This window comes from Trachypithecus francoisi, unplaced genomic scaffold (assembly GCF_009764315.1).
Source record: "Trachypithecus francoisi isolate TF-2019V2 unplaced genomic scaffold, Tfra_2.0 Lachesis_group3, whole genome shotgun sequence".
Taxonomy (NCBI): Eukaryota; Metazoa; Chordata; class Mammalia; order Primates; family Cercopithecidae; genus Trachypithecus; species Trachypithecus francoisi.
The window spans coordinates 55,628,788-55,644,137 of NW_022681468.1; the positions used below are offsets into that span (position 1 = coordinate 55,628,788).

Below are 15,350 nucleotides of genomic sequence, written 5' to 3' on the forward strand. Positions count from 1 at the left end.
CTCTGTGGATTCAACCAACTGCAGACTGAAAATGTAGTTAGGCTTATGAAGGTTGTATCTGTACCGAACATGTACAGACATTTTTTTTCTTGTAATTATTCCCAAAACAATACAGTGTAACAATTATTTTCATAGTATTTAAATTGTGTTAGGAATTATGAGTAAAGTAGAGATTATTTAAAGTATATAGTAGGATGGGCATAGGTTTATATGCAAATATTATATCACCCTATATAAGAGACTTGAGCATTCATGAATTTTGGTATCTAAGTGGGGGTTTTCCTGGAACCGATTCCCACAAATACCAACGAATGACTGTATATAACATATATATGATATATGTTATAGTATATGTATAATATGATATATTATTAGGCAATTCTAATTTCCAAAAAGTTAAAATGTGAAAAATGTCAGGCTTAGAATTAAGGAAATATAGTATGTTTAATATTACCATATAAACTAAAGGCAATTTTACAAACTGTATTGTATGTATACATATACACACACACACACACACACATACACAAAATATATATACACACATGTATGTATATATGTGTGTGTAATAAATATTTATTTATGTATTTATTTTTGAGACAGGCTTTCAGTCTATTTCCAGGCTGGAGTGCAGGAAACATGATCACAGCTCACTGCAGCCTCAAACTCCCAGGCTCAAGCCATCCTCCCACTTCAGCCTCCCCAGTAGCCACAGTAGCCAGGACTACACACGTGAGCAACCATGCCAGCTACTTTTTTTTTTTTGTAGAGATGTGGGTTTCATGATGTTACCCACGCTGGTCTTGAACTCCTGACCTCAAGTGATCCTCCTGCTTTGGCCTCTCAGAGCACTCGGATTACAGGTGTGAGCCATCACACCAAGCCAGTATATTTTAATTTTTAAAACTCACATTGGTGTATAGTTCGCCATTATAAATTTGATTATACTCTTAGGAAGATGTGCACATATTCTTGAATTCATGTCATAAACAACCTGAAAACGATTTCAACTCTTCCCAAAAATGAGAAAGAAATTATCATATATTCATAGCAAATATATAGAAAATATTAAATTTGCTTACCTGAGTAGTGAATAAGGCTGTGTTTGAAAGATCAATAAATCATTACAGTGACCCTAATCAACATAAAAAAGGCATTATTGAGTTTTTGATAAAAATAACAATGAGTTAGTAAGTGAATGTTTTTTAATTTTATAAATGTAAAAGATTGTATAAGGCAGCAAATAAATCTTTCTAGCTGTTGACACATAAATTCATGCACACACATAAACATACACGTACATACATATACCTGCTACCTACAAACTTTGAGTTTGTGGTTTCCAATTTTCAGTGACCACATTTTTACCTAACCAATAGCCTACATAATTACAAATTTGAAAAGAAGAAATACATTCTTCACCGAAAAGTGAGTTAAAAAATAACAGTAATGGTTTTCCTTTTTTTTTTTTTTGAGACTCCAGTCCCACTCTGTCGCCCAAACTGTAGTAGAGTGGTACAATCTCTGCTCACTGCAACCTCCTACTCCCAGGTTCAAGCGATTCTCTTGCTTCAGCCTCCTGAGTAGCTGGGATTACAGGTGCCCACCACCATGGCTGGCTAATTTTTTTTTGTATTTTTAGTAGAGACAAGGTTTCGCCATATTGGCCAGGCTGGTTTCAAACTCCTGACCTCAGGTGATCCACTTGCCTCGGCCTCTCAAAGTGTTGTGATTACAGGCGTGAGCCACCACACCCAGCCCAGTAGTGTTTTCAAAACCTTTTTTTTTTTTTTTTTTTTTTGAAGACAGGGTCTGGCTCTCTTTCCCAGGCTGGAGTGCAGTGGCACAATCAGAGCTCATTGCAACCTCTGTCTTCTTGGCTCAAGCCATCCTCCAACCTCAGCCCCGCAAGTAGCTGGGACCACAGGAACAGGCTACCACGTCCAGCTGTTGTACAGACAGGGTTTCACCAGGTTGCCTTGAGTTCAAGCAATCTACTGGCCTCTGCCTTCCAAAGTGCTGGGATTACAGGTGTGAGCCACCATGCCTGGCGCTGTTTTTGTTTTTAAGCTGAACTTTTTCTTTCAAATAACTCATACGTTAAAATTTCCTCTTTACTTTGTCCTCCTTTTCCAGGTGGTCTCAGGATTCCCCGGGAATCCTTTTTTTTTTTTTTTTTTTTTTTTTTTTTTTTTTTTAGTTCAGAGTCTCACTCTATTGCCCAGGCTAGAGTGCAGTAGTGCGATTTCGGCTCACTGCAACCTCTGCCTCTCAGGTTCAAGTGATTCTCCTGCCTCAGCCTCCTGAGTAGCTGGGATTACAGGTGCACACCACCACACTCTGGCTAATTTTTGTAATTTTTAGTAGAGATGGGGTTTTGCCATGTTGGCCAGGCTAGTCTCGAACTCCTGACCTCAGGGTGATCCGCCCACCTCGGCTTCCCAAAGTGCTGGGATTACAGGCGTGAGCCACCACGCCCAGTCCTCCCCGGGAATTCTTAATTTGAAAGTCAAGATCTCAAGATTATTTGAATAATGACTCTCTCATCTAAAAGTTAATGTGGTAGAAAAGTCACAGAAAATTTATCTAATCCTTTCAAATAGGTCTTTAGAATTTCATAATTTATGATCATACTTTTGATCAGAATTCCTATTTTCTTTTTTTTTTTTTTTTTTTTTTTTTTTTGAGACAGAGTCTCACTCTGTCACCCAGGCTGGAGTGCTGTGGCCGGATCTCAGCTCACTGCAAGCTCCGCCTCCCGGGTTCACGCCATTCTCCTCCCTCAGCCTCCCAGGTAGCTGGGACTACAGGCACCGCCACCTCGCCCGGCTAGTTTTTTGTAGTTTTTAGTAGAGATGGGGTTTCACTGTGTTAGCCAGGATGGTCTCGATCTCCTGACCTTGTGATCCGCCCGTCTCGGCCTCCCAAAGTGCTGGGACTACAGGCTTGAGCCACCGCGCGCCCGGCCCCAGAATTCCTATTTTCATGATAAACTTTGCATCCTAAATGAAGATTTCTAGTGCCAAGAAAGAGAAGACAAACCACAAAATTTGCTTTTTTAATAAATGCAAAGTTGTAATCTTTTAGTGAAGCACTGAATTCTCAGCCAAAGAAAGCTCTAAAACTTTGAATATACAAAACATTTAAGTTAGGGGCTTCATAACTACAAAATAAAGCAAATTCCCTGGAGAGAAGCCATCCTATTTTGGAGTTTGCCACTCCATAGGAGAAGCTCTGGAGATAACTGCACCTGAAGAGATGAAAGGGAGCTATTGTCCTCTGGGTTAGTCTCTGGCTCACAGTACCCCATCCCTGATGGCTCAGAATGCTCTATTTTTGAGTGCACTACACAAAACCAGACAAATCGTTCCTGAACTCCTGTCCCATTGTATATAGTATATAAATATGGCCACCCTGCTCTGAATTTCCCAGGGTGCTAGGAGTGAAATGCTACTCATTTATACCTTTGACCTTAGTTTTATCAAATTTTAAATTTGAAATGCTTTAAACGTAAATGTAAAACAGCTGAGTAAAGCAGTGGTAAAAGATACACAGCAAAAAAGAGAATAGGCCAGGCACGGTGCTGATGCCTGTAATCCCTGCACTTTGTTTTTTTTTTTTTTTTTGAGACGGAGTCTTGCTCTGTTGCCGGGGCTGGAGTGCAGTGGCCGGATCTCAGCTCACTGCAAGCTCCGCCTCCCGGGTTCACGCCATTCTCCTGCCTCAGCCTCCCGAGTAGCTGGGACTACAGACGCCCGCCACCTCGCCCGGCTAGTTTTTTGTATTTTTTAGTGGAGACGGGGTTTCACAGTGTTCGCCAGGATGGTCTCGATCTCCTGACCTCGTGATCCGCCCGTCTCGGCCTCCCAGAGTGCTGGGATTACAGGCTTGAGCCACTGCGCCCGGCCAATCCCTGCACTTTGGGAGGCTGAGGTGAGTGGATCACTTGAGGTTACGAGTTCAAGACCAGCCTGACCAACATGGTGAAACCTCATCTCTACTAAAAATACAAAAAATTAGCCAGGTGTGGTGGCACACACCTGTAATCCTAGCTACTTGGGAGGCTGAGGCAGGTGAATCGCTTGAACCCAGGAGGTAGATGTTGCAGCAAACCGAGATCATGCCACTGCACTCCAGCATGGGTAACAGTGAAACCCTGTCTCAAAAAAATAAAAAAGAATATACTTGAAATATTTCAACAAAGTAGTTTCCTCTTGAGGGGAGAAGCTAGTAGGTAAGATTCAGAAGGAATAATCAAGTGGCTTCAACAGTACTGATGATGTTCTAACTCTAAAATTAGCTAACAAAATTCATGGGTATTTATTATACTTAGAATCTACATGATTAATATTCTTTTTATGTATCAAATATTAGATACAAATATATATTTCTTTGAGACTAGGTCTCGCTCTGTCACCCAGACTGGAGTGCAATGGCATGATCTTGGTTTGTTGCAACCTCCACCTCCTGGGTTCAAGCGATTCTCGTGCCTCAGCCTCCCGAGTAGCTGGGACTACAGACACGTGTCTCCGCACCTGGGTCATTTTTGTATTTTTAGTAGAGATGGGTTTTTGCTATGTTGACCAGGCTGGTCTCGAACTCCTGGCCTCAAGTGATTTGCCTGCCTTGGCCTCCCAAAGTGCTGGGATTAGAGGCATAGGCAACTACACCTGGCCTACATACAAATATTTTAATTCAATAATATTAGAGAAACCCATGTAAGAGAAAAGAGAAACAGGAGTCATCCTTTAAAAGGTCTTCTTAATAATTTGGCTAATCAAACTAATAGACCTGTTTTGATTTGTAAATCCAAAATATCTAGAAAGGCTTCATAAAAGCCAGTCATTCTTGCTGGGTGCGGTGGCTCACACCTGCAATGCCAGCACTTTGGGAGGCCGAGGCGGGTGGATCATGAGTTCAGGAGATCGAGACCGTCCTGGCTAACACGGTGAAACCCCGTCTCTACTGAAAATACAAAAAAAATTAGCCAGGCATGGTGGCGGGCGCCCGTAGTCCCAGCTTCTCAGGAGGCTGAGGCAGGAGAATGGCATGAACCTGGGAGGCGAAGCTTGCAGTGAGCCGAGATCATGCCACTGCACTCCAGCCTGGGTGACAGAGCAAGACTCCATCTCAAAAAAAAAAAAAAAAAAGCCAGTCATCCTGAAGATCATTTAAACCACAGAGTAACATTTCATGCCCTTCATATTTTGCAATGTTAGAATATCAACATTCTTGCTGAATAGCCATTTAGGCTGAAAAACACAACTACTCAGAGGACATATTTAGATATAAAATTTTCTTACTGTATCCAAGGCAAGTAAGTCATCTTTGCTCCCACCAAATACCATTATTTCATTTTCTTTTCCCAAACAGGCTGTGTGCCATAACCTGTGATTGAAAATTATAAACAGAGTGAAACACTGTCATGGAAGAAACTGCATATTATACATAAACCAATTCTAAATTTCATACTCTAATTTATTTAAAAGAGACATGATTGAACTTGAACCTTTGGAATATCCTAAAAGGGGTTATAAAGATTCCTCTAGAGTACATTAAATCACACCATTAAGGAGATGACGCTCTCTGTTTTTTGTTTTTGTTTTTTAAAGAGATGAGGCTAGTTTTGAACTCCTGGGATCAGGTAATCCTCCTGCCTCGGTCTCTCGAAGTGCTGGGATTATAGGCATGAGCCACCACATGCAGCCAGAGATGACTTAATAACTCTATTATATCCTTCAATATTTTTATAATCTTTTTCTCTCATACATATTATTCCTACAGTGAAATAAATTAAAAAGGAACTGATCACCTTATTGCTGAAACAGGCACTTTCCCAGTTTTCTTATTACTATCTGCCATGTTACTGTTCTTATAATTTTTGCCTCTTTTTTTACTACTCTATGCTCCCCATCACCCAACAAATCCAGTTTGGCACTCCTTCACATTTCCACTGTTACACTACTCTTCACTCTGAGTACAGAACAGCATAATACGTTCCTAGTTTTTCAGTCTCTCATCTCCCCCAGCTACATATGGCTAATAACAAATATTTTTCAAATATTGTTTCTAACCATGGAAATTTCCTGATGAGGAAGTATCTGTGCTACCAATGGCTGTTTTTCCTAGCCTAATATTTGTGATCAACCACTGTTTCTTTTTCCCACAAATCTAAATTCTTGGCTTCTTCCTAAATGAGCCCTCTACTTAGCTAAATTCATTTCCTTGCTTCCCCTATGAGAAAAGCTTATTATCTATCTCTAGGCTTTTGTTCACTCTGTTTCTTATGCTTAGAATAATAAGCCATTCTTACTGGGCCTTAAAAACAGGCTCCAAATACCCAGGAAGTATTCCAAATACCTACCCAAAACTGGTTCTGTTACCATCTCTATTCAGCACCCTTTAATGTTTATGTGCTCATTTTATACTCGCCTCACTTATATTTGAAGATGAACTGCTCTGTATGCTACTTTAGCTGTTTGACTAGCTACCTAAGATTACGAGGTCCTTGAGGTAAGAAATTGTCACAGTGGTGTGCTGGAATCGGCTTACTGGCTAGCAGAAGCTGATTGTGCGTATCTGCATCCAACTCCACGTGCAGTGACATCATGTTGGAAGCTTGAAATTGGCCAGGGTAGGAGTATTTACACCTTGGAAATCAGGAAATGCTACAAATTAGGGCATCCTCACACTCTGGAGAGTGGTTGTTGGCCATTACCAGCACACCATGGGAACTTGGGGAATCTAATTTTATGGTTTCTTAAAAACGCCTCATGTGGTGTTCTGTACCCAGTTTTCTGCTCAAAAACTTGTGAATAACAAAAGCAAACATGAGGCTGGGCGCGGTGGCTCAAGCCTGTAATCCCAGCACTTTGGGAAGCTGAAGTGGGCAGATCACAAGGACAGGAGTTCAAGACCAGCCTGACCAACATGGTGAAACCCCATCTCTACTAAAAGTAAAAAAAAAATTAGGCCAGGCGCGGTGGCTCAAGCCTGTAATCCCAGCACTTTGGGAGGCCGAGATGGGCGGATCACGAGGTCAGGAGATCGAGACCATCCTGGCTAACACGGTGAAACCCTGTCTCTACTAAAAATACAAAAACTAGCCGAGCGAGGCTGAGGCAGGAGAATGGCGTAAATCCGGGAGGCGGAGCTTGCAGTGAGCTGAGATCCGGCCACTGCACTCCAGCCCGGGCGACAGAGCGAGACTCCGCCTCAAAAAAAAAAAAAATTAGCTGAGCATATTGGCACGTGCCTGTAATCCCAGCTACTTAGAAGGCTGAGGCAGGAGAACCGCTTGAACCCAGGAGGTGGAGGTTGTAGTGAGCCAAGATCACACCACTGCATCCCAGCCTGGGCGACAGAGCGAGACTCCAACTCAAAAAAAACAAACGAACAAAAAAACAACCAAACAAAAAACATAATATATTCAGTGATTAGATACACAAATTATTTCTCCATGCACTCCAGCCTGGGCGATAGAGTGAGCCTCCGATTCAAAAAAAAAAAAAAAAAACCAACCAACCTAACAAAAATAAACATCAAGAAAACAACATAATATATTCAGTCATCATATATACAAATTATTTCACAAAGGAGTAGAGCATCTAATGCTCTTTTGGAAGTGGTCTGATAGCTCACGTCTATTTCCAATATCACATTATTAACAAACAATAATTTTCTCCTGTAGTCCCAGCTACTTAGGAGGCTGAGACAGGAGAATCGCTTGAACCCAGGAGGCAGAGGTTGCAGTGAGCCAAGATCACGCCACTGCACTCCAGTCTGATGACAGACTGAGACTCCATCTCAAAAATCAAAAAAACAAAACAAATACTAATTTTATAGTTTTACAAAGTTGAATATTTCCAGAGTATGAGAACTCTCAAAAAACTTTCCCAATTTTAGAGGGTAAATTAGGGATTTTTACATAGTCATTGCTTTGACTTTTAGAGTACTTTGATTCCTTTTCTTTTCTTTTTTTTTTTTTTGAGACAGGATCTGGCTCTGTCACCCAGGCTGGAGTGCAGTGGCACAATCTCCGCTTCCTCCATCCTCTGTCTCCCGGGCTCCAGCAATCCTTCCACCTCACCTCCTGAGTAGCTGGGACTATAGGCACACGCCACCACACCTAGCTAATTTGTTTTTTGTTTTTTTTTTCTTCAGAGATGGGGTTTCACTATATTATCCAGGCTGGTCTTGAACTCCTGGGCTCAAGCAATCCTCTCATCTTGGCCTCCCAAAGTGCTGGGATTACAGGCGTAAGCCACCACACCTGGCCTTGATTACTTTTCTTAATATACCAACTGTTGAAGCAACAGATACCTAAAACAATTATAAATCATAACCTACTTTATTACCACACAACTTATTTTATTTTTTTCTACTTCCCAGGAACTGGGACACATAACTAATTTTTAGTATGTTAATCCCTTTTACTTAAATTTCACAAGTGCAAACAGTGGAATTATGCACAATTCGTTAAACCAAATACTTTCCTCAGACAACCATGTACACATTTAATGACAAATGCACTTGTGGCCCAAAATGGAACCAAGTCATTAGATGTTGTTTGGGAAATACTCTGCCCAATTCTCCAACTTTTATCTTAGATGATACATTGTTATAAATCTTCAACAAGAACCCAGACTATGTGGTGGGGTTGAGGATGGGGACTGGAAGAGGGTTAGGTAAAGGAGAGAGAATACAAAAAATGCCCTCATACATGGGAAGGAACAGAATAATTTCCTGGAGAGAAGGCTATGTGTAACCTTGGCAACACTCACCAGATCCAACAGTACTTGGGGCTCTATATACTAACATTTTCTCCAACATCTTTTTCAGACACATAAAACAGGGTCCTTGCTGATAGCCAACTCTACAGGCTATCAGGTCTGGCTACATATATGGCTTTTCAGCCATAGGTTTATTGAAGGTGAGACCCAGAGAATAGGAGTGCTACACTGTAGAACAGTTGTTCTCAACCAGGGGCAATTTGTCCCCTAAAGAGGCATTTCACAGTATATGGAGATATTTTTAGTCATCACAACTTGGGAGAGAAAAGGTAGTACAACTGGTATCTACTGGGTAAAGGACAGGGATACTGCTAAACATACCACAATGCACAGGACACCCTCATGACAAAGAATTATGTGGTCTAAAATGTCAGCAATGCCAAGGTTGAGAAACCTTGCTGTAGAGTTCTAAGAGGAGAATTGGGCAGCTTACATTTCAAATTACAACTTGAAAAGTTTGCACAAAATGCTTAAAGATCTTAGCTAAATTGTCACTTTCATAAAAATTAGTATATATATATACACACACATATATATGTTCTCCTTACACTCAACTGTATCCCACCTGTTCTCCTCCTCACCTCATACCTGTAGATCTGCCTCTGTCTTATCTGCCTTAGGGAAACTCTGGCCTGGATTTCATCATCGAAGAACACTGGAAAGCCTTTCCTGCCTTGATTTTGGTGACATCTAGCTTGCAACCTGATGTTTTTTCTACAGACTGATAGTTTATGTCCTTTCACAGCTGCTCTAAACTTATCACCTAAACATTCTAATAAAGCATATTATTTACATGACACATCAGCTGAATTAAAAGAAATCTCTTTACATAGCTCTAGTTCTAACTAATAGTATATTATAGATAATAGTTGTGTTGCTCTAATTACTCATTAAGGGTTGAAATATAAAATAGGAGCAATTTAAAATTAAACATTTTTACTAATACTTTGGTCTATAATTAATGCATTCATACAATCAAACAACTGGAATAAACTAAGAGATTATCTAGTCCAACTCTTTTATTTCAGAGATGAAGAAATCGATGCTCAGTTTCTTTTTCTTTCTTTCTTTTTTTGAGACAGGGTCTGTGTTACCCAGGCTAGAGTGCAGTGGCGCATCTCAGCTCACTACAACCTCAACCTCCTGGGATCAAGTGATCCTCCCACCTCAGCCTCCCAAGTAGCTGGGACTACAGGTGTGCACCACCACACCCGGCCATTAAAAAAAACAAAACTGTAGAGATGGGGTCTCACTATGTTGCCCAGGCTGGTCTCAAACTCCTGGACTCAAGTGATCCTCCTGCCTCGGCCTCCCAAAGTGCTGGGATTAATAGGCATGAGCCACCACACCTGGCCAATGCTCAGTTTCTTTAAGTGACTTTTCAAAGCCAAAAATGTAGGTAGTAGCTGAGCAAGGACTGGAACTCTGGGCTCCCATGTCTTAGTACAAAACTCTTTACATTAAAAAAAAAAAATTTCAAAAAAGCCAGAATTGTTAAAGTAATACATTCCAATGACTGTTTTTACATGAAAACATAAGAATCACAAATGCAATTATGAATTCTAAATATATTGTGAATATTAATATAGACACACATAAATATTTTCAGGTCTTTTTCTCAAGTAACCTGTCATTTATTAAATAACAAAAATACGTATCATTAAATTGATTTCACACTGGCATAAATAATCTGTATTTTTAAAATTCTAAAATACATAGCATAAAAAAGAATTACCAATTATAATGATCATAATGTACTGAATCTGAATTTCCTATGAAGATATTATTATATTATTCAATAAAATTAGAAAAAAATAATTATAGTACAAATGTAGTTTTCTTTTTAGTCTAATAACAGTATATAACTTCTAAAATTTTTAATCCTATGATATACCATAAATAACATTTTCATTTTCAAAAAATTCCCATCAATGAATACATCATACAGCTAATAAAGATTAATAATAACCTGCCATCCACTGGATCAACATGGAAGCAAATTTCCTGATTAATTTGCTTTAAACCTCTTCCAAAAACAAAAAACTACTATTAAAGCCAACCCCATTTTTGCCTGCTTATTAAAAATATTAACATTAAAAACATTAATCTCATATGATGCTTTTAATTATCGTAATTTTCAGTTATCAGGCAAGATTATGCATTTATCTAAAATAATAACATTTTCAAATATGCAAATATGGGTGAAAACTGGATAGATCATTTCTAACAATCAGATATAATTAAAATAATAAATTATTTAGGTAACATCAAGCTCATTTGAAAGATATCCTTCTTAATGGCTTATGGTTTCAATGGCAAACACTATAAATTCGGTACTATATTTTAATACTTTAAAAATTCTTAACTATTTTACTATTTGTGAATTTCTAGACTTACCTAGGTCTTGTTTTAGGTAAATGTGTAAGTTGTTTCCAACAATTTGTTGTGACATTATGAATCCAACCATCACCTGCAATATCATGACGGTTCAGAAATTAAGATTAGGTCTTTGAGATACAATTTTAATTTTCCCCCAAATGTACCATGCTACATTTAAATGACTATCTTTTCTGAGTGCGCCTATTTTACCATACAAATTTTCAAACATTTACAAAAGTAGAGTGACCATGACAATGAACTTCCATATATTGCAGATTCAACAACTATCAAGACTTTGCTACATGTGCTCCACTTATCTTTTTGTTATTCTCATTGCTTAATTTTTCTAAATGAAATCCTAGATTTCCTATCATTTTCCCCATACATACTTCAGTATGCATTACTGAAAATAAAAGGACATTTTTTACATAACCACAATGCCATTATGACAGTCAACCAAACAAAAAAATTTCTTGGGATCATCGAATATCCATATGACCAAATCTTATACTGAAACGGAATCTTTAAGGGAGAAAATAGACTAGCTTATGAGTTAGGACATTTAATTTCCCATAGGTCAATGACCAAAAACAGAAAACAGGACCTAAAAACACTAGAGATCATGAAGATATGATATTAAACAGCCCCTAGTGAAATGTACAGATGTTAGTTTTTTGTTAGATTCCAAATCTCTTTTAATTAAAAATCTCACAAATTGGAGAAGTATAATAATATGCAAGAATAACTAACATCTCCTACTAGGAACTGTTGTTTTCTCCAACTAACCTCTGGAATTTGTTTGGTGGCCAGCTGACTGCCAGACACACAGCTGATGCTCAATAAACTTTTGTTGAAAAATAGTTGTTTCCAGACCCTAATATATAATTATATAAATGTTTTAATAGTATATAATGTTTCTTAATGAAAACATCTCTAGCCATAGAAAACTTCTGGGTTAAGAAAACAGAAAACGGCTGGGTTTGGTGGCTGACACCTGTAGTCCCAACACTTTGGGAGGCTGAGGCGGGTGGATCACAAGGTCAGGAATTCGAGACCAGCCTGGCCAACATGGCGAAACCCCACCTCTACTAAAAATAAAAAAATTAGCTGGGCATGGTGGTGGGCACCTGTAATCCCAGCTCGTTCCTCAGGAGCCTGAGGAACGAGAAGTGCTTGAACCTGGGAGGTGGAGGTTGCAGTGAGCCGAGATTGCGCCATTGCCCTCTAGCCTGGGCCACAGAGCAAGACTCCATCTCAAAAAAAAAAAGAGGAAAAAAAAAGAAAAGAAAATAGAAAACACAAAACATCTAACATGCCAAATTAAGAAGTTGATATTCTTGGTCATCTGTCTATCCTGATGCCACTATTTTACTGCTGAAAGAAAAACTGCATTCCAAAACCCATAGCCACTGAGACCAGCAATGATAGGAGTTTAAAAAACCTAGCTAAACACTTTCCTCTATAGCTCTGGAACAAAAAGAGAAGCAACTGGGCTTCCCGCTTTGTCTTTCCAGGGTCTTCTAAGAAAACTCCCTAGCCTGGAGTATAGCACAAGCGAACAGTGCAAGCATCCTACCCTACAGTACAAGCATCTGGATCAAAAATCAGTGGACAGAGAATCACAGAATATAGTAGTAGAAAGGGGCTTTATTTAATCTAGCTTCAATCACCCTTCCTCTTCTCTTTCCCTAGAAAACAGGTGAATGTGGAGAGCCAAGGGTACAAAACCAAAGAGGTCACAATTCATGCAAGAAAACAGTTGAAGATAAAGGCAAACCAGAAAAACAGGAAAAAAGAAAGATTTACTTCACTGTAAGTATGAAATACAATTAAGAAAAAAGAATGAGATAATAATTATAGGCAAAACTTCAATCAACTTACTTAATGGGATATTATCTGCACTTAGTCCACCACATAGGAAAAGTTTATCATCAGCTATAGGTGTTAAAGTATGCCATGACCGATGTTTTGGGCTTTCTCCATTAATAGTAATCCTGTGGCAAGGGGGAAAAAAGTCTAGGTACTATGTTAATCAAAAGAAAAGATTTTTAATCATCTTAGATCCTGAAAAAAAATCGGCCTTCACTGTTCCAAAATACTTTTACTAGTCCCACCTACATGAATATTTGAAAAACATTATTAAATTCTTAGATGAATTTTAAAAATCTTTCCATTTAATGACCATTCCACTTCGCTACAGAGTGAAAATAAAACTCAATTCTCAGCCCAACATGGTGGCTCATGCCTGTAATCCCAACACTTTGGGAGGCCAAGGCGGGTGGATTGCCTGAGCTCAGGAGTTCGAGACCAGACTGGGCAGCACGGTGAAACCCTGTCTCTACTAAAATACAAAAAATTAGCCGGGCATGGCAGCATGTGCCTGTAGTCCCAGCTACTCGGGAGGCTGAGGCAGGAGAACTGCTTGAACCCGGGAGGTGGACGTTGCAGTGAGCCAAGTTTGCGCCACTACACTCCAGCCTGGGTGACAGAGCGAGACTGCTTCTCCAAGAAAAAAAAAACAAAAAAACCCGTCAACTCTCCGTTAATTCACAACGCATACTCAGCATCATTCTTATTGGCTAATCAGCTGCTCCCTCAGTTTTTCAACACAATTTTTTTTTCATGTCTGTAACTTTTTACTGTTGTTTCATGGTTAATTTTGTGTTTTTAGCTGATTTTCCCAAGGATATTATGGGTTTTTATAGTGTTGTTTTTACTTCGATCTACTTCTAGAATTTCCCAAAACATTATCTTCCTCTGAAAAATGCCAGCTATTCTAACTTCAAAGTAAAAGCATGAAAGTCATTCCAGATCCAGGGTAAACCTCTAAGGATTTCTAAAAAAAATAAAAATAAAAACAAGGCCAGGCACAGTGGCTCACTTCTGTAATCCCAGCACTTTGGGAAGCCAAGGCAGGAGGATTGCTCGAGTCCAGGAGCTGGACGGACCATCCTGAGCAAAATAGAGACATTATCTCTTAAAACAAAAGAAAACAGGACAACATGAATAATCATAATAATAAGAGGGACATTTAAAAGAGATGGGGCATGAAAAATAAAAACATAAGCATAAGTTATAGCTGGGCCTAGTGGCATGCGCCTGTAATCCCAGCTACTCAGGAGGCTGAGGCAGGAGAATCGCTTGAACCTGGGAGGTGGAGGTTGCAGTGAGCCGAGGTCGCGCCATTGCATTCCAGCCGGGGCAACAAGAGCGAAACTCCATCTCCAAAAATAATAATAATAATAAAATTAAATTAAAAAGTGTAAGTTAGAAGCAAAATAATTTAATTTAGGAGGTGAGAAGATACCATTCTTCCACAGTCTGGAATGTTCCAAAATAACACAGGCCATTTTTGGAAGATATAATTTGTTTTTTACAAAATGGAAATACTTTTACTGTTTGTGTTGATTATAAGAAACTTTTTTTTTTGAGGCAGAGTTTCACTTTTGTTTCCCAGGCTGGAGTGCAATAGCGTGATCTCAGCTCATGGCAATCTCCGCCTCCCAGGTACAAGCAATTCTCCTGTCTCAGCCTCCCAAGTAGCTCAGTTTACAAGCATGTGCCAATACAACTGGCTAATTGTTTTGTATTTAGTAGAGACCGGGTTTCACCATGTTAGTCAGGCTAGTCAAGAACTCCTGACTTCAGGTGATCCACCTGTCTCGGCCTCCCAAAGTACTGGGATTACAGGTGTGCACCACTGCGCCCGCCACATTTTATTTTTTTTATTATTATTATTATTTGAGACAGAGTCTCACTCTTATTGGCCAGGCTGGAGTGCAGTGGCATGATCTTGGCTCACTGCAACCTCCACCTCCTGGGTTCAAGTGATTCTCCTGCCTCAGCCTCCCGAGTGGCTGGGATTACAGGCATCTGCCACCGTATCTTACTTTTCTTGTATTTTTAGTAGAGCCCGGGTTTCACCATGTTGGCCAGGCTAGTCAAGAACTCCTGACTTCAGGTGATCCACCTGTCTCGGCCTCCCAAAGTACTGGGATTACAGGTGTGCACCACTGCGCCCGCCACATTTTATTTTTTTATTATTATTATTATTTGAGACAGAGTCTCACTCTTATTGGCCAGGCTGGAGTGCAGTGGCATGATCTTGGCTCACTGCAACCTCCACCTCCTGGTTCAAGTGATTCTCCTGCCTCAGCCTCCCGAGTGGCTGGGATTACA

General features: G+C 39.7%; 1 protein-coding gene across 1 annotated transcript in view; it reads right to left on the reverse strand.

The window, feature by feature from the left end:
• Positions 1 to 15,350, reverse strand: part of KLHDC1 (kelch domain containing 1) — a 64,520-nt gene that overhangs the window by 8,188 nt on the left and 40,982 nt on the right. Inside the window, exons 9-12 of the mRNA XM_033188110.1 lie at positions 13,053 to 13,165; positions 11,190 to 11,262; positions 5,304 to 5,388; positions 1,083 to 1,135 (exon numbers count right to left, since the gene is read on the reverse strand). Of these exons, the coding sequence (XP_033044001.1) occupies positions 1,083 to 1,135; positions 5,304 to 5,388; positions 11,190 to 11,262; positions 13,053 to 13,165 (324 nt within the window). The remainder of the gene's footprint in view (positions 1 to 1,082; positions 1,136 to 5,303; positions 5,389 to 11,189; positions 11,263 to 13,052; positions 13,166 to 15,350) is intronic.